Source organism: Lepisosteus oculatus, chromosome 20 (genome assembly GCF_040954835.1).
Source record: "Lepisosteus oculatus isolate fLepOcu1 chromosome 20, fLepOcu1.hap2, whole genome shotgun sequence".
Lineage (NCBI taxonomy): Eukaryota > Metazoa > Chordata > Actinopteri > Semionotiformes > Lepisosteidae > Lepisosteus > Lepisosteus oculatus.
This window is the reverse complement of record NC_090715.1, coordinates 12,692,223-12,711,323: the sequence shown is the minus strand read 5'-3', so window position 1 is coordinate 12,711,323 and position 19,101 is coordinate 12,692,223. Positions and strand designations below refer to the sequence as shown.

Here is a 19,101-nt window from a genome sequence, read left to right as displayed (position 1 = left end):
GAGACCTATGGGCGCGCACTGGGAGTCCCTGCTCCTCACGGAAGTGGGAAGGCCTCACCTCCTTGGCGTCCCTGATTTTGATGAGGAAGGTCTGCAGCTCCAGGGTCTCCACAAACAGCGCCCGGCAGACAGCCTGGTAGTGCGCCTGGGCCTGGCTGGGGTTGGCGAGGCGGGCCGCGCACACCGCCATCACCTGCCGGAAGGACCGCACGGCGCGGCGGGCCCCCCCCCCAGCCTCCTCCTCCTCCTCCTCCTCCTCCTGGCCGCTGTATCCCTCGTCGGCCGTGCCGCCGCCCTGGCCGTCCCCGCTGGCCATCAGCTCGATGAGCCGCTCCAGCTGGGGGCTCAGCTCCCGCTCCTCGCTCTCGTCCAGGCCCCAGTCCAGCGCCCGGTAGATGGCGAAGCCCAGGGACTGCACCACCTGCGCAGAGCAGGGCCGGGACACGGGGCATTTACTGGCCAGCAGGTGGCGCTCCTCCCTCCTTCACAAATTCCAAACCCACTTCTCATTCTGGGGCGACTGCGTTAGCAGTAATATTGGCCAAAACGGACGGGTGCCAATTAAAAAATCAGCTGTAAAAACTTAAAACAATGGAATGAAAACAGCTGTAACTAAATATCGAGAATACTAATGTAAAGGTCCCAGAAACCCAGAACTGGGGCCCTGCCTTAATCTGACTCATCAGTTTAATCGCGATGAAGACGGTGTTCAACCCTTAAAACTACTTTATATATTGGAGTTTCTGTTTCAGCATTGCAGTTTGTAGGAGAGCCAACCCCTTAAAGACAAACTGATCGTACTGCTTTGTTTGTTTTGTTTTCCATCCCTGTAAAGCACTTGCTTTCACGCTACACTCTTTGCTCCTGTGTTATGGATGTCATTTTAAACCACAATATGTGCAAATGTTTCACAAAAGCCTGAAGGAGGGCAATCCAAATTTACCGATGGCAGGAGAAGCACTTCCCCGGAAATTACCGGGTTTTGTGCTCTTCACATCAGAGCACGGACAGCAATTAAAATCCTGCATTTAAATAGACTGATTAATATTGGTGTTAAGGAGCAGATTTTGCCTTTTTAGAAGCCGCTCATTGTTTTCAAAATCACACCTGTCAGTTCCAGAAACGTGCGTGTGTGTGATCAACACCTGCTCGCTCCTCAATGGCTGATTACAGAGAGACGGACTCTGGCTAAACCAAACTCAAAATCATATAAATTTTTATATCCTTTCATATCTAGCTTCAAGTATTTGTATTTTCTAATAAAGTCATAGATTTTTAAGATCAACATATTGCCTTCATCCATGCCAAGTGGATGGAGAACAAAGTGATGAAGCCGATTCATACAGTAGATAGGGTTTATTAGGAGGCCATGATTGATAAAAGCCAGGGGGAATACAGTTAGGATCTCTATTCTATCACTTTTTACAATAACAGTGAAATGGATTTTAAGCATTCTTTTATCCATTACTGGTCAGTCTTTTTATGGTGGATTACTGATTTCTCTTTCGAATGTATTTGTCACACATTTTTTACAGTATTCTGAAGTCCTGCTGTGGATTTAAATGTGCACATTTTCTCTTTCACTTTTTGGAATCCATCTGCTAAAGAATGAACAAACATCCTGCTGCAAAGGTGCATGAACATTATTTCGTTTACCCCAATAAAGTAGTGCAGGAGGTAGAAAGGTCAAATATAAAATATGTGGTACAAACCCGAGTACATGAAATGTCCGAGACAGAATGAGTAACGCAGACAGACAAAAGAAGCAAGCTTTCCAGGGTGTTTTGACCCTGGCCAGAGAAGGTCAGAGGTCAGATCAGAGAGGCTAAAAAATTCCCAGATATGCCTTCCTCACCTTAGCTTATCTTATATGAAAACTAAAAGAGCTATGTTTTATACAGTCCTTTAGCAGTGCCAGCACGTTGAACACACACAGAGCACTAGTCATAAGCAATGCTCAAAATCTTATATTTTTAGATGACTGTCAACAATAAAAGTTCCTACTGGAAATCTGAGAAACTTACTGTCAAAACAATTGACATGTTCAAAGGATGGAGGCCTTGACTAATGCTCTTTTTACTGTCGATGCCCCAGAGAACCACTCTTCTGCTTAGTGCAGACTCTTTAGCATCAATTTCTTTAAAAGATGTCCTTGAAAATGACAGACACAAAGCCACACACCACTCAGGCCTGGGCTCTGACAAACAAGGTACAGGCATCTTTATTTCATTGAAAATGAAAAAAACTCTTTATCACAGGAACTTTAGCAGATAGCAGATAACTTTACCTGAAGTGACTTACAATCATTAAGGAACTTGCAGACGTACTTACAGAACTACTGCAAGATGTTTGTGCAAGGAACTTAAGTCAGGAAACTTGCTAAAGGTAGAACATAATGAGTAAGTGGCAAAGTCAGGCTTTGAGCCAGGAACCTCCTGCAAAAGAGCCTTTTTTTTCTTTACAGTAACTGGACTGTCTAACCTTTAAATGATGTTAGAATAGGTGGCTTAAACTAAATCACAAACAAATGTGGCTCAAAACATCTGGTGCACTGGCAGGCAGTGGAGAGCAATAGAAGAGGGTTTGTCGCAGTAACACTGGGCTGTTTTGAAGATGCAGTTTGCTGCAGAGGCCTTTTATAATGAGACCAAGCAGACCTGCATCTTCCAGCAGGATTCAGTTCAGTAAGTAATTATCCTGGAGAGGAGGAAACAGACTTGGCAGCTTCTCCTAGCAGCTTGCAGGCTTGACCGTGCACTGGGCCCTTCCTGGTGAGTGATTAGCCTTGTTTCTTCTTCAGCGGGCGCTGGTGCTGACCTGCCAGTGAGGCACTGCGGATCCTGGAACTCGAAACAAACAGCTGATAGGAGAGCCAGAGAGACATGGTCCTGATCCTCCCTGTGCAGTCCAGGAGGTGAAACACCAGCACCAAGTGATGATTCCAAAGTGGCTGGGTACAAAATGAAGAATACCTAGCAACTTGTTTTCTTTAAAAAAAAAAGGAAAAATACTTTTTTCAGGACATCCCTGATTCCAGTCCCAGCTCTGCTATTCGTACACGTTTTTTCCAGCCTGAGCAGTGGTCTGTCCTCTGAGTGGCACGCAAACTTCAGGTCCAGATGCAGCAGAGGCTGTTGCCGGTTGGCGTAACCCTTCATTTCCGCAAGTTGTCTTGGCTAAAGGTGTTACAAGACTAATGATTTTCTTCTCAGGAAAAGGTTCGCCAGCAGCTCCAACACTGGTGTGGATTTCAACTTTCTTTCAGCCCTACAACACATTCTCAATAGAACAAACTACTGAAGAAAAAATACACCGCATCCTGTTTCTTTTCTTAATGCTGCTCTATTGTTCTCCGAGTCTCTGGGTTACTCTGAGCTCTGCATTGACATTTTAAAGAATGAAAAAAATCCACAAAGCCGGGAATTGGAACCTTCTGAGACTCCATTTCTATCGAAAGAAAACAAGCCTGGAAAGTCAGGGACAAACACTGTGCATGTGTTTTCAAATCCATTACCGATACTTGATAGCCTGCTATTGTTCAGCAATGGGCTCCAATCTGTAGACTGCAGAGCTCTGATTGGCAGGAGAGAACCAGCCCATCAGAACAGCTTTTGCTTGCTGTTATGGAAACAAGAAGATGGGATGCCAGGCCACTGATAGAGACATGTCTGATTTAACAACTGGGTTCTTCATCACCAAGGGAACCAAAACTAAAAATTATTTGCATGGTGCTTTTATCTAAAGAGACTTAAATGTGTACCAGTTTAAACATTAGCATTGGCATTCTGCTACAGTAATTTGATTTAAAAATCTTGCTCAAGGGTACAACAGCAGTGCACAATGGAATTTGAACCTACAATCTTCCAGTAATGTTTTCAATTCATAATTGGTTTTGTTACCCTGTTGCAGGGGATTATTTCAGAGCAGGTGATTGAAATGATTTATTTGGAATTTGATCCAAGTTCAAACAGAGAAACTCTGAAGTATATTAGTGACCACTCCCAGCCAGATCCTCCCCTGTTTGAGCTCCTTCCCTCGGGATGTAGCAACTCCCAAACAGCGCTGTTCCGGAAGAGTACCTACCCTGGGGCTATCCAGCCTCTTAACTCAGACCGATATAAAAGAGAGATTTCTCTCCTTTCATCTGTCTTTTCTGTGTTTCTGTTATTTTAAGTGCACCACAAAAAAATCCTAACAACCTAAGGGGATAGTTTGGCAATTAAGTTGACTTTGACCTTGAATTTATAGGTTGTAAGTGTTTGCAATTTAAATCAGATTTGCACATTCAACTCAACTACTAGCAAAGCACATACTAAAGAAGGACCACTTTCACCTTACACTTGTGCTGATGTTTTACAGGTGGCTTAAAAACCGCATTGACACTCAGTCTCATGACAAGGAAGAAGTCCTAAATATGTGTGATGGCCTTTTCCTACCTAACACCCTGGTATGCACAGACAAGCCTAATGAGTCTGCTACTCTGTGTCCCTGGGGCTATGAACTCAGGCTTTCCAAGCTTTACCATGCATCGAATGTACAGTATAAAGCTAAGAAACATTGAATAGTTAGAAATATGGGCATTTGGGCAGTGCAGGGTATTTCTGCAGTACTGTAAACTGAAACACAGAAACACACGGAAGCTTCTGTACATTAGACTGAATTAACCTAGCTGCTACCTGCCAGGTTTTAACTTTCAGTGACATGAAAGGTCTAAATTTCAAATATGTCACTGATACATTAAAGGAAAAGGGATACATTACTCTAATGACGGAAAGGAGTTTGATATATTACTATGGTATTATATCAAACTCCGCATTTTAGAAAGGGTAATTAAATCACTTCAGCACAAACCAGAGCAGGAAGTCAATATCACAGCCTAGCACCAAACATTTTGAGCTGTATCTGTGCTGATTTCAGACCAAAGACTCCTAAGGCAAGCTCGGAGATGGATGTCAACTGTGAAAAAAGTTACCACAAAAATGATATTTTCATCAAATCCCCTAAAAAATAGGTATGATAGTCAAACTAATAATAATGCTTTAAAATGCAGTCATTATGCCCAACATACACTGTTTTATTAATACAGTACTGATACTCAACAAAATTGCTAACAAATTCATGCAACATTAACTAGAATATCAGCAGGAAAACCACTGTAAGCTTGTTAATAGGCTGTTTGTTCCGCAGTTATAGACATGCCACGAAAGGGTCTTTGTTTTAATATGTAGAACTAAATGTTTGGCAAAACCTAATGTGTAAAAACGCTACTGTAATTCTCTATGTCCCAGTAGCTGAGGTCTGGTGAAATGTTTCTGAATTGGACGACTTTCTTTATTTAAATTAAAAGCCTGTTTCACTGGAGGGAGGAGGTATGAAGTTTTGGCACCCAAACAATAGGAGCTTGTTAGAAACTCACCTGGCTTTCAGGGACAGTCTTTGGGGAGAGTTTTCTACTGACATCTGGAAAGAAAGAAAGAAGAGAACCTTTCAGGACTGGGATTCACTGCTTCCAGGCTCAGCGCAGCTGACATGAAAACGGAAGTCCGAGAGGAAGCAGAGCGGTCTCGAACACATCCACGCTTGTTTTCCTGTCAGTCTTATTCTACTTGAGAACAGACGAGAGGTCACAAAGGAGTGGGGGCCACTCGGACCAACAAGCGCGTGAGGCTACTTGTAGCTGATCCAAGGATCTCATCCGGACGTTTCTTGGAAGAAGCCAGGGAATCAGTTTCCATAGCAGGGTGAGACAGGTTCCAGACTCCCACAACCCCTGGATTTCAGAAAAGCCAGCTCTCTTGAAGCTACAGCTTGATACAGAGGAGTATCTGACATCACTCATAGGCGCCAGTGAACTGAATCTGAGAATAATGTTGAACTGGAGGTAAAACAATCACAGTATATCTGCATTGTGCATGTGCACTCACTGGACACATATGTGTGTCTACCACTAATTCACACAGGAGAACTGAAGAGGAGGGGTGGTCCATATACCACAATGAGGGATTAAGAGCCTTTGAGGTTGTTTCTACAGGCACAGACTGCAGATAGATTTGGCCTTGCTGTCCAAAAGTGTAAACCCTTCGGAAGAGGGAGAGAAGCCAAGCAACAGGTAAAGGAAAAAAAAGAACATGGAATTTGAACTCAAAGGGATATATCACATATCACTCCAATGTTAATATCTTCTGGTCTAGAAACCTATTGTTTTCCATTATGTTTGCCTTATTTTCCTGAGATTTGCAAAGGTATTGTCTTTTAGAAAGGAGCTACTGACAAATCTCAGACGTAAAAAAAGGCTTGGGTATCCATTACTGCACATATTGCACAAATACAGCGTGTTTCCTGTATAGACCTCAGATTCTGATCAAAGCCCCATTCCTCTGCAAACATGCAGCTTTTAAAGGTCTCAAAGTCAGCAGTCACTGAGTGTCTGCAACAGCCAGCATTTTTTTCTGACCATTGGGTTAATTAATTTATTCAATGCTGAGATAAAACAGAGACTAGGTTTGACCACTTCTCAGCTAACTCATAAAATGATTAATGATATATAAATATGACTGTTCTGCATGGGTAAGAGCTACAGTACATAAATTTGATTACATAAACTCAGAATTAGAGAGCACTCTCTTTGCTGCCCCATTGCTTAGAAAATCAAAATCAAAATTAGTGTGAATGCTGAACTTTTGGCTAGGCACAGTTAGGCACAAAGAAAATTATTACCCTCCAAAATGGCAGAATTGTCTGATCATACCATCTTCATGAATGTCTGTTTCAGACCAAGCAACAGAAGGAGGTACAATGATCGTAAGGCAAAGCAACCAGAAAGAGGACAGGCCGTTGTGATCTCAACTTAAAATAATAAAACACTGAGCACATCAGGCTAGTTGTGTTTTGTACTGAATACAGACTGTGAGGCAACATTAGGTCATGAATACAGAAAGGACTCAGCTGATGTCACCGCCTTGAATAATTACAGGCTCGTGGAAACACAATGAAATAAAGTTACTAGGCTGTCAGCACAATGCTTTCTATTGTGCGAAGCTACCTGTTGTTCTGGCTTCAGACGTCTGTCCATGTGCACAGATTGAGGAGAAGTCACTATCTAAATGTTTTTATAGGCTCCCTGAAGGAAAATGCAAAACTTTATGGCTTTTGTATCTGACTTTACTTGTGAATTTTGCATATTTTTGCATACTGTATCTAATCTTATTAATATATATGATTAATAAATGCAAAAGTGTGCTCTGATATAAAGTAGCACAATGGCACTGATCGTAGCTTCTGATTTCCATAGCAGATCTGTCTGATTTCTGGTACAAACATCACTCTCCCTTCCATAACAGCAATCCAACCGCCCATTCAGACATAAAACACTCAAAAGCACAAGGGGTTGTGAGAGTCCAGACGAAGCTACACGACCACACTGTTGAAGCCGATGTCTTGACTTCCTAAAGAAAACGACTAAAGCCCGTAGCCCAGTACAAACCAAACGAGTCAGATTGGCTGAATGTCCTCCACCTGTTTATACTCTTTCTTATTCTTAGGTTTTTAGGACATTCGCAAAGCAGGAAAAGTCATAATTTTCTGAAAGTCTTGTCACCAAGGAGTACATTGGGGGCGTTGGGGATAACACATTCAGAACTCAGTGCATTACACCTGCCCGGCCTGTCCTTAACTCTCTTTCCTCCTGATATGACACCGGCGCAGCCTCTCAACAGAAATGAGATCATTACAACCTTAATTTTCCAGAAGCATAATTCAGTTTTCTCAGCGTGGCAGCAGCTGCAGACAGCAGCCCCTAACTACGCCGTTAATCATGGAGACGGACTGGCCATTACTCACACTGTGGTTTCTCATGCTGGCAGATCTACTGCGATTCCCAGAATCATCCTGCTCCACACAAGAGGAAAAGACCAACTCAAAGATACGATGCTTAAACACTCTGCAAAGTACCACTGGGAACTAATTTTAAAATATATATTTTTTTACACTGGCAAATATTTTACCTGCACTTCTAACAAAGGACTTGTGTTCAGTCGTACTTCACCAGTCCAGTGTCATCAAGGAGGAAGCCTGTTGTCACAAATAGCAGGTCATCTGTGAGACGAGCAAGTCAAAGACATCCTTAAAGATTCCTGCACTTATAATGAAAGATTCCTGGAGGAACATGACTGGGGAAGATCCTGCAAGGTTCCTCCTGTAAACTCCTGTCAGGAATTCATGTAGATTGGAGTCCTCAGATCTTGTGTGACTAATCCAGGGCTCTGGGCTCGGTGGGGCAGCTGTCATTCCTGCCTTGCCACCAGCTTGCATTCTGCATGTTTGCACTCTCATGATCTCTCTCCGTGGGGTAACTGAGCCTGAAGAGTGTGACCCCAGTGTTCAGGCGCAGCTCTTTTCACACCTCATTGCAAGGGCCTGACACAGATTTCTGCCAATCGCTTCTTGTTAGCAGTGACAGGTGACTATCCGAGATGCTGGCAGATAGAACCTTACCCTGCTGCTTCAGAAAACCTTCTTACTCACCCCAGTGGCTCCAGGTGGGGCTGCACATTGGTGGTGATGGAGGGGAGTCACCATTATCTGTAAAGCGCTTTGAGTGGAGTGTCCAGAAAAGCGCTATATAAGTGTAAGCAATTATTATTATTATTATTATTATTATTATTATTATTATTATTATTATTATTATTATTATTATTATTGGAATGGATGTACAGTATGTAGTCTATTTCTGCGAAAGGTGAAAGGTGTGGTGGCAGTTTTATTACAGGTATTAGCACTGATGCTCATAGATTCTGAACAACAATAAGAACAACCTAACAAAAGAAGCTAGTATTAACACAGCTATAATTATTATTAACACCAACAGTAAGTTTTAATTAATAATAATCTTTTTCTAATGAATATTATTATCATCAATAAGATTAATGGCTGGTTACAGCAACTTCTCATTGTTGTACACAGACCACTATGCACAGGCAAGGGCCCTGCTTCAACCAGGCAAGAGTGAATCACCCAGCCCTGGGCTACGTGCATTATATATGGCTAAGCATATTTATTTTTTATTGGATGAAGAAATAGATTTTTTTCTATACATCTATCAAGATACATCTGGCATGAATGCAGCTCTAAGCTTTTCCCTCTCTCCTGGTTTAATATAATTGTGCTACTCAGCAGCTTATTGACCAGGGATCTGCTCCAGCTGTTTCTGGAAGGCAGTCTGGGCTTCAGCAGCAATGCTAGGGCTGGGTCACTTGTTCCATACTCCTGCACGCTTTTGTGTAGCGAAGTGCCTCTTCTCTGGAAGATTCGAGCTTTTATCTGACGCACACTGCCAGGCCCTGTTACAGATACTAAAATTCCCTTGGTGGGCAGGTTCTTGTTTGAACTGGATTTTCAGAGGTTACCATTTTTATATCAGAAATACTGAGATGACATTGGCATTAATCTGAGCTCGGTGTATTTCCATATGCATTCCAAAAGGAGAAACATTCCGGAAAGCTCTGCATCGGTAAAAACAGCATGCCCATAGGTAATTTCTATAGGTAATTTAGCACCGTTGGCATAAAGATGATCTTTCTGCATGGTCGTCTGCATCAGGCCCTGCAAGGCAGAGCGACCAGGCCTGGTGCATCTGTGCCTTCTCTGCTTGGGGTTCGATTGCAATTGTATCACCAGCTCATTTCCCTGTAATCTGAGAAAAATTAGGAAAGGGGATATTGTGGGAAAACCGGATGGAAGCCGAAGGATTCCAACTAACAGAATGCGAGGCTGGGTGGGTAAAGGGACACGGGGTGTGGTCTTCAAAGGGAGAGGAAGAGAGGAGAGAGAAATGTGGGGTAAAGGTCATTCCAGGACTAACCCCATGTCGATGCGATCGGGTGACACGCCGCCGCGCGCCCATCTATTGACAGAGCGAGGAGCGACGCCAGAGGCCGCGAGGGCACGCTGGTTACAGCCTCGCCGCTCACTGGACAAAACGAAAAAAAAAACACATACAGTACGCTCCTATCCTATTGTGAATGAAAGCATTTTTATAGCTGTGTAAATAAAATGAATCAGCAGTGCGCCGCGCTGTTTCTCTTTTTTATTATCGCAGTGTGACAACGCTGTTTATCAATTAGGCTGGCAGGTTGCGCCGCAACTTAGAAACTCCAAACAAGGGAAAAGAGCAGCCGAAAACAGAGAGGTGCACCAGCCCCATTAGGTTTCTGGCTTAAATAATGAACAGTGACAATTCTGTCTGATATTGTAACAACAAACGTTGCCTTTCTCTACAGCCGCTCTGCGCAGAGGGTAGAGATACCCAAACTGACGGCCCAGGCCAGGAGACCGTTCTTACGTATTGATCGTCCCCTTTCCTGCAGTGCTTCTTTTTTAAAGTAGGGCACTGTGTAGTGATTTTTTTATGAATCCAGCGGCGTCCAAAGAGCGTTATGGGCGATAATTCGATCTACTGTTGGCCTGTTCACTTTGAACACGATACGCCCCCTCATCCGCAAAGCGCCCCTTTGACCGATCCGCTCAGCAGAAGACGAATAGACAGAATGTGCTCCTTACTTAGTCCTGTTCTGTCATACGACATTATTAAAATCTCCAGATTGATCAGCAAAACACGGTACACTAAGAAACGTGCACTCTTTTTCCTCTTCGTAAGGCGCTGTGGCTCCACAGTGTCACGACTGTACTCAAACGAAACGAGTTTCCTGACTAAGATGCTTTGTTCTTGACTCGGCTTCAATGAATCGTCAGGGAGAGCGTGTATTTCTGCAGGGTTCAGTTACTGCTGTACAGATCCGCACCGTGCACGGCAGGGCGCAGATACTGTATGTGCCAGCGCGGTATTCTAAACCCTACAAGTCAGAGAAAGCCACTGCAAATTCATGAATTTCCTCTACTGTGCCAGCCTGCAGTCAGGCGTGAGCATGCTATTATCTTCACCGCACAATAAAAATAAAAGGTAACTATTCCCCACTGCTCTACTGTGGAAAGACTTGGGACTTGGGATTTCAATAACTGTTTCCTGTAAGGGAGCAACAGAACAGTACCTCTCTTTCTCTCTCCCTCTCTGGGGCAAATACATTTGCCCCTTCAGGAAGCTGCTTAACAGTTACCTCGGCATGGGTCAGCTAGCGACACTTCACCCTAAGGTGAGACACTGTCTCAAGGAAAATATAGCTGACGTCATCGGGAAAATCTGGTCCTTTCTCTGGCCTGCAGAGAATAGCTGGCTCTGTCTGTACGTTCATGCACGTTTCCCGAGGGGATCATCTCACCAGAAAACGGTACTTCTAGGTTTCCAGTGAAACCGCGAGGGAAACAACAGCACAACTAAACACTTTGCTGTTTCGCAGGGAAAGGCATTCTGGTGTTCCCGAGCAGGTTCAATACCTTTCGTCCCCTCGCTCATCCAAGCCCCCAAACACACCGAGCTCCCACACGTTTCGTCGTTGCCGTGGAAACGGCGGCCAACAAGACGCAGTATTAACCCAGAACCAGTCTATCAAGACGGCCAGCAGGCTCACCATTCCTACCTGCGACACGAAATGAACTGCGACGTCACCTTAACCCTGACCGCGAGTCTTTCTCAATTAACGCCGGACTGACAGCTGCTTCTAACATTCTGTGGGGTTCCCTCACAGCGACATAGGGGTGCAAAGATTAAATGCAGATTACAAATCTTCAGATGACTGTTGCTTGCATACAATCTGTACATATTTAATATCATAATAACTGGCTCCCTTTGTGATCTCTTCCATTAGTAACTAATTTCACTACCATCTGTTACCACCGCATTGAGGCTTGACATTAATTTATAGTAGTAAATGGAATCAGAACCTTAAATTCACGCACTCAGTACATTGGCTAAATAACCCGAGGTTATCCACTATGTAAAATAAAATGATCAGATGAGCTCAAAATACATTACGTCTATTTGATAACGGGGACGAAACTGTCTGAAGATGTTAAAAATAACTGCGAAGGCTGCTACTTGGGCGTTATGTTACAATCGATTTTAAAATAATATACATGTAATATGATTATCATAATACATATACAGCGCATATTTTGGAATACGGTACAATCGATGCTCACTTTCAAACACCAAAGCAAGACTAAACAGTCCTTTTTAATATCAAGATTCCAGCCTTTTCCCTTTTCTTAACGCCACTGTAACCTTCTTGTATTATTTCGCATGCTGAAACAAACTTTAAACATAGAGGCTGTGTTGATCATATAAAATACAAAGAACACTAATGCCGCTCGTATACTGTAAAACGGTGGGACTCCCTCTCTGCAGTCCACAGTTCACTAGATTAGCTCAGGATTTTTTATTAAAATGTCATGGATTTAAATGTAGGTCTGAAGGCGGGTATCAATAAGGAAACCTTAGCATTTTATTGTTCCTGCGCACCGACGGGGCAGCTGCTGAAGCAGGGAACGACTCCAAGCCGTTTGGCTAAGGCTAGAAACCTGCTGAAAGCGGCGGCGGATGAATAATTGATCGCTTCCTGGCTAATGTCGGGGGAAAAAAAATCTGCACAGGGGCTTCAAGCGTAGATTTAAATGTCGGAATGCTCCAAATGTTTATCGTAAGGTAAAATGAGGAGCAAGGCCGGGCAAACGGTGAAAATAAACACAAGCCGAACGGGATCGCGTTTCGGCAGGTGCAGGAATTAATCCAGAAAGCCATCGATGAGCGGTACATACTGTACCTGGGGTGGCCGGGTCTGTGTGCAGGGCGACGGTCCCATCCTTGCCCAAGAGTATCGAAGCCGGACCCCTCACCTCGCGGAGCCCGAACAGCCCGCCGGCAGACAGCAGGTCTCTCAGTCCCCTGCAGCTCTGATAGCACACCGCCCAAGCCTGCTCCTCGTTGATGGGCTGCTCGTAAGACTTCAGCACTTCCTCCAGGGACAGCTCCTTTGGGTCGGCCAGCTTCCGAGCCTCGGCCCGGTCCTGCGGGGCCGACACGCTGGAGCTGCCGCCGCTGTTAGCGCTTGCTGATCGGGCCATGCCGGCGGCAGCCACATCATTCCCACGTCTCTGGAGCCATGGTCTCTCTCTCACCAGCCATCGGCACTGTCGCAGTCGCTTCGGGTTTCCATAACAGCAGTGAATGCCCGGCTTTGATCTGCTGGAATGTCAGTCGGAGGCTGGCCAGGGAGACGGGAAAGGCACAGCCCACAAGCGGCAGAAACTCAGCCCATCGCCGAGAGAAAGCAAAACTTCCACTCAGGCGCAGACCCGCCCTGTCCCAGAACACAAGGGCAGCCGTCCAGCGAGCTTTCGTAGCTACAGTACCTGTGAGTGTCATAGGGTGAACAGCGCCTGGCGTTTAGGAAAAAAAAACATCAGTTACAAATCTGTTTTTTTTTTTGGAACTCATTTGACACGCAAACAAGATCGTCGGTCTAGGTTTATAGGTAGATATCAAATAAATAACGTAGCCTACCGATGTGTGTCCAAGACAACAACCTAAAAGGAAAAGGAAAGGCACGCACCAAAAATTAGCACGGCCGGCTTCTTCAGGTCTGGCACAAGCAATGTAGTGTACATTGATCAGCCAGGTCAGTCGGTTGTCTTAAAGTCTACCAGTGTCTCCCCTACATCAGTAATTTCTTATGATGTTTATTATCAATCGAACTGCAGATTCGCTTCATGTACACGGCGAGTGAAAATACAAATCACAATACCGCAAAAGGCAGGAGCTTGTTGTGTGCGGATTTCTGATGTGCTGATCAAGATAAAATACCAGCCTCTGCCCCTCTTGCCCTTGCATCTCGGGATTGCGTGACAACACCCTGATAAAGGGGCCAAAGCTCGGAAACTAGGCTTCGTATACAGTACGACTCGGGAGAAAAGACGTCTATTTTATAGCTGCTGATGGTTAGCGAGAGCACAATTGGCCATTATCATCTCGCAAATGCCGATATTACAGTACAGACTTACAATAAGATGTATGAAGTCTTTAAGATAAAAGAACTGGAGTTCTCTGCGACGGGTTTGTATGTGCTCCCCTTGTTCGTATGTGTTTCCTCTGTGTGCTCCGATTTCCTCCCACGGTTCAAAAACGTGCCGGTAGGATAATTGGCCCTGGTGTGAGTGTGCCCGTTGCTTGTCAGGATAGATTCCAGCTCCCCTGCGACACTGAGCTCCTAGTAAATGCATGGATACGATAAGATACGATATAAAAGCGTATTTTATATAAAACGGATACGACACCTACAGAAACAGAAATGTTGAGCAGTTAAACTCTTACGTGAAAAGCTACAGCAGGAATAACAAATCCCAAATTGTCTTTAGTTTCTGTAGGATGATTTAGATACTATTTAGAGATATATAAGTTATGTGCATAATATCTGGAATAACCATAAGCCAACTTTATAGCTGGTGAAACTGTTACATAAGCGATGCAATGTTTTAGTGAATTGTTTCAGTTCTGTGTATTCTAAGGTTAATTTAATGATTGTTTCCCTGAACGACGTATAAACCGTCTTGTTGAGAAAATACGCCCTTTGTCTAAGTTCATGCTGGATCCATTTGCAAACATTTCTTTTGTTGATTTGAACATGAGGTTGTTTTTTATGTTTCTTTTTAAACATTTCGAGAAACCCCTCTCGGTCATATTTCGCAATTTTAAAACTACAGTGTATGTCAATAATATGCTGTTCTTCTCATGCATAAGGAAATATAGGTATTTCAAAGAGAACTGAAGATCCATCCACTGCGTGAAACCCACGCTGCACTTGGGGTGAAAGGATTACCTTTGTTACTAGGATACCCCCAAACTTTGTCTACCTTTGACAGCAGACTGGCTTGTAGCCAGCATGCCGGCACCCGTGAATCACGTGACTTCCTGCGTCCTGTCACGCAACCTGCAGAGGGCTGGTTCAGCAACCAATCAGCACAAACCACCCTCAGCCGCAGCCAATCGGAGAAGAGAGCGGGAAGGGCCGAAAGCTTGGCGGAAGCGAAGCTGTGGCACGAAAACAACCGTATGTTCAGGACTGGGGGTGGGTAGCGGCTGAAATGAATTCGTTCACCCTTAACGGCAAAATAAAATATTGATGCCTGGGGTACGTTTGATTAAGTGTTGATTCCGGTGCATGTTTTAAGGTTGCTTTTAAAAAAAGCCCTGCGAGACATTAACTGTCAGGTCTGACGCGGTGTATAGTCATATAACTTCGCTAACATGCGTAGTTTATTTTAACCTTCAGAACTCTTCGGATCTTCGTGTTGATTCGCTTTTTTATCGCGTATTTGTTATGCTTTACCTTTAATGCTTTTCCTTCAGAATGATATTTACCTGTGTGCGCTGAGAAACTGGTAAATAACTTTGTAACATACACATTTTAGGGAATGAGTTTCTTTCAGGTTGCTACGTAAATATGTATTGTCAAGAGAGGGTATTCAAAATAAATATATTGGTTCTTTACTCTTTAACTGCAGTTTTTCGATGACACAGTTATATCCCGACATGTCTGTTGGTGGGACCCCTTTATCCGGATCGCTCTCTCAGTCATCCGCTGCCCAGAAGAGATCGCTGGCTGCCCTTCTGGGTGAGTGTGTTGGCCTGTGCTGTTCTGCAGCTTTGCCAGCGCTATTCTGCTTAGTGTGAGGCAAAATTCAAGCTTCTCCTCTCGTGTCCCTCAATCCCCAGTCCCAATCCCCTGTCTCCAGCAGCTGGGTGTGGATCTTCAGGACGCATGCTGACCGTATTGTAAATGGTCCTGAGCCCACATCGGAAATACAGGCTAAGTCAGACAGGGAATGTGGTACCACATGTATTTCGCGCCACTGATGCTTTTGCAATTAACTGAGCCAAAAAGCATGCAGACATGCAAATGAGAGGTGGCTCTTTGACCTTGCTGTTCAGATTGATAGCAGTAATCTTAAACCCGCACCCACCCAGAATTCATGCGTTTTAACATCAGCAACTTTGCTGGGATTTGTTCCAGAGCCCCCAAACCCTTTCAGTGCAGGAGTGTGTGTGAAGAATTGAAAAGGCTTCTGTGTGACTTCTGCTGCTTTTTATTTTTAATCTGTCATCACACACACTGGGTGCAGACCTGAGAAATTGCTTTCCTAGAGGAATTATAAGGATAAGTTTTGAGAGCAACCCCATAGTGGGATGTAGCCAGAACACCAGGGATAACAGCCGGTATGCTTTGAAAGGATCTTCAAGGACAAAGTAATCAGAACCACAGAACTTGTTTAACATCTCAACTAAAAGGTGGCCTCTCCTAGAGCAGGGGTTCCCAACCTTGTTTTGTCAGCTGAATCCCTTCAACCTAAATTATTTGCCTCAAGCTCCCCCTTGAGATTTTAACTAAATCAAACCTTTCAATAAATGTAGATAAATTCTACAGCAACCCTGTTAACATGCTTCTTTTCACTTTGTAAAATGTTTATATTACTACTGTTGTTTTTCTTATTCTAATTATTTCATTGTTATTTATTAATAGGACTAATGTGACATTGATGTTCCCATCACAATCTCACGAACCCCCTGCAGTACCATCATGAGCCCCTAGGGGTCCGCAAACCCCCAGTTTGGAACCCCTGTCCTAGAGCATGGTTTCCTCATGCTTTTTTGCATTGGCTAATGAATTCTGGTAAAGAGGGGAGAGTGCCCCCTGCTGGTCTGGCGACAGCACTTTCTACAGAAACCTATTTTCCCTTGGTGTTCTCCCGTCCCATTACTGACCAGATGCAGCCTTGCTTTGCTGCGGAGATTTAAACCAGTTCAAGGTAGAAGGTGATAACTAATAGGTTTATTCCATGCTGAAAAAAAGAAGAAAGAGAACACAACGTTTCGGCCGTGGAGTCGCCTTCAGGCTCCACGGCCGAAACGTTGTGTTCTCTTCTTTTTTTCAGCATGGAATAAACCTATTACTTCTTCCTTTGCAGCCTACACATGCTGACGCAGCTCCCCACCAGAAGGTGATAACACTGCCTTTTCCGCTAGTCATAGATTAAAATGCAAAAGGAATAAGTGACTTCACTTCTTGTCCACATAATTAGTTTAAATTGAGAAATTAAAATGTAGGATGCAATGACACCCTGAAACCCCCCCTCCCTCGAGGACTGGAACTTCCCCGTCTCAGCTTAATATCAGGACTTCTTCACGGAGAGTGCTGGACTTTGTTGCAAAGTTTTTATCCTTTTTTTTCCCCTAGAGTCCCACGTGTCAAAGAAAAGGCCAAAGTATGAAAGCGAGGAGGAGCTGCAGGAGGCGGCCGTCCAGCTGTTAACCCGTCACCAAAATCTCAAAGACCTGCTTCTTGAGGTAGGGAGTCCTGGGGGGCTTGTCAGCCAGATCTCCAGCCACCTAGCCTTTACCTCTCTGCACCTGCCGCATCTGCAGCACAGAAATCCATTACAGTCTCCCAGACACACAGGCGCTGGTCTCAACAGCAGCCTTGAACCTGCACGATAGTTTGAGACTTCAAAATGAAAGATCTACGCTGGGCGATTTCAATGTTGCTTTATGCATATCTGAAGTGGTTTGCAAATTGCATTGTGTGCAGTGCTTTATCTTTTACATGCATATCTTGGTTTGTTTCCCCTTCAATGTAAGTTTTAGAAATTGCTATTTCGTATTAAATCGTCTGCTATTGTACTTTCACGATTTTAGAACACATTCCTGTAAAGGGTTTCTTTTCTTAGTGAATTGTAATAGTTGTCTTTTATTGGTATGCTCTAATATATTTTATACTGTTTAAGTTACATGCTTTTGTATGTGCAAGATTTCCTCTATTTTAATTATAATTGGAACTTCTAATCTTTTGTATCTAAAGTAAAATTTGTTTTAAAATTGCAGAGATTTTATCAATTGTGTTCTTTTTGTCAGCTAATATTACTTTAAACTGTCCAAATAAAAGGTGTCTTCAATAATCATGACCACTTCAGGGCATTATTATTGTGTCAATCGTAGGTAAGCCCCAGACCCTGTGAGAAGATCATGGGCAGAGAGAAACAGGAAAATGGTGATCTTGAGCAGTCCACTCTGCTCAGAGCTGGAGGTTCAGTACTGGGTAAATAATCAGTTGCAATGCAGCATAGCAGAACTTATCAGAATCTCACTTGTTTTGAGTGTCCAACCCTGATACAAAATGTACATGATTTGCTTTTTCTGGTGGTTTGTGTTTTCAGACGTAACTCACAATTGAAGTTGATAGAAAAAGGGCCGTCTAACCATGTCTTGAATGAGTAAGAACTTTTAATGAGGGTGGTACATGATCACAATTTATAAGTTGTGTTTAAGCATTGGGCAATAACAACGTAACATTGATCTTTATTCCGATTTACACTTTTAAATAAATATCTTAATATTTTGCTAATTTGCTTGAAAAAAGCGATGGTAGGTGGTTTTTGAAGCCTCAAAGGTATTGAAACACAATGCTTTCCATTAGCTGCCTGTCCTTTTTCCTGTTATTTATGCTATGCAGACTAGTGACCACTGTGAATGATAACCGTGATCCAGGAGTGTGTTAGTGCTTGTAAAGGCACTGTAAAGGAGAGCAAGTTCAGAAAAAGAAAAGTGAGGTGTTCTTAGTGGCTGAAACAGTGGACTGTTGATAATTCAGATTACTTTTCACCTTCAATCTCCAAGCTCTTAAATATTCCAGTCCCTAAAAAGGTGTGTGCGCGAAATACAGGGAGTGGGGGTCTCAGTAAGATTGCTGGGGACTAACTGGAGCCCCCTCTATCTGTCAGTGTGTGTTCTGCAGGGGCAGGCTGCGCGGCTTGGGGTGCCCCTGGGCCTGCTATCAGCCAGGAAGGTGGCCGAGAGGCTCGGGGAGCTGCCTGGGCACGCTGCGGGCAGCACCAAGAGGGTCCTGCTGGACACCGCGAAGAGGGTACAGTTTCCGTCCTCTGGCCTTCTGCTGTGCCTGCTGCACACCTGTCCCGGACAACCCTGGGCAGAACGCAGCTCCTTCTAGTTTACCTGTTAATAGGAAATCACTGTGGGAACAGAGGTGGCTTAAAAGACATTCGGAGGCAGAAATGCCAGAGAAAAATGACAAAAATACGACAAAATTTAGCTTGCTTAATAAGCAAAGGAATGTTGCGATTGGAGGGCATTTGACTGGTTTG

At 43.9% G+C, this 19,101-nt stretch overlaps 2 protein-coding genes across 9 annotated transcripts in view; one reads left to right on the top strand and one right to left on the bottom strand.

Annotated features, from left to right (window-relative positions):
* The window catches only part of spire2 (spire-type actin nucleation factor 2), a 28,465-nt gene extending 14,361 nt beyond the window's left edge, over nucleotides 1–14,104 (bottom strand). The window contains exons 1-4 of one of the 3 annotated variants that reach the window (XM_069181290.1): nucleotides 13,951–14,104; nucleotides 12,714–13,329; nucleotides 5,417–5,460; nucleotides 59–421 (exon numbers count right to left, since the gene is read on the bottom strand). In XM_069181290.1, the coding sequence (XP_069037391.1) occupies nucleotides 59–421; nucleotides 5,417–5,460; nucleotides 12,714–13,014 (708 nt within the window). In that variant the 5' untranslated portion in view covers nucleotides 13,015–13,329; nucleotides 13,951–14,104. Of the gene's footprint in view, nucleotides 1–58; nucleotides 422–5,416; nucleotides 5,461–12,713; nucleotides 13,330–13,453; nucleotides 13,807–13,950 lie in introns of those variants that run through there. The other 2 variants (XM_069181289.1, XM_069181291.1) reach the window with 2 other exon arrangements.
* Nucleotides 14,105–14,933: 829 nt separating this feature from the next.
* LOC107079982 (Fanconi anemia group A protein) overlaps nucleotides 14,934–19,101 on the top strand; it is a 32,413-nt gene continuing 28,245 nt past the window's right edge. For 3 of the 6 annotated variants that reach the window (XM_069181390.1, XM_069181391.1, XM_069181386.1), the window contains exons 1-5: nucleotides 14,970–15,077; nucleotides 15,451–15,560; nucleotides 17,181–17,290; nucleotides 17,939–18,038; nucleotides 18,721–18,863. In XM_069181390.1, coding sequence (XP_069037491.1) covers nucleotides 15,458–15,560; nucleotides 17,181–17,290; nucleotides 17,939–18,038; nucleotides 18,721–18,863 — 456 coding nt within the window. In that variant the 5' untranslated portion in view covers nucleotides 14,970–15,077; nucleotides 15,451–15,457. Of the gene's footprint in view, nucleotides 15,078–15,450; nucleotides 15,561–17,180; nucleotides 17,291–17,938; nucleotides 18,039–18,720; nucleotides 18,864–19,101 lie in introns of all 6 variants that reach the window. The other 3 variants (XM_069181388.1, XM_069181387.1, XM_069181389.1) reach the window with 3 other exon arrangements.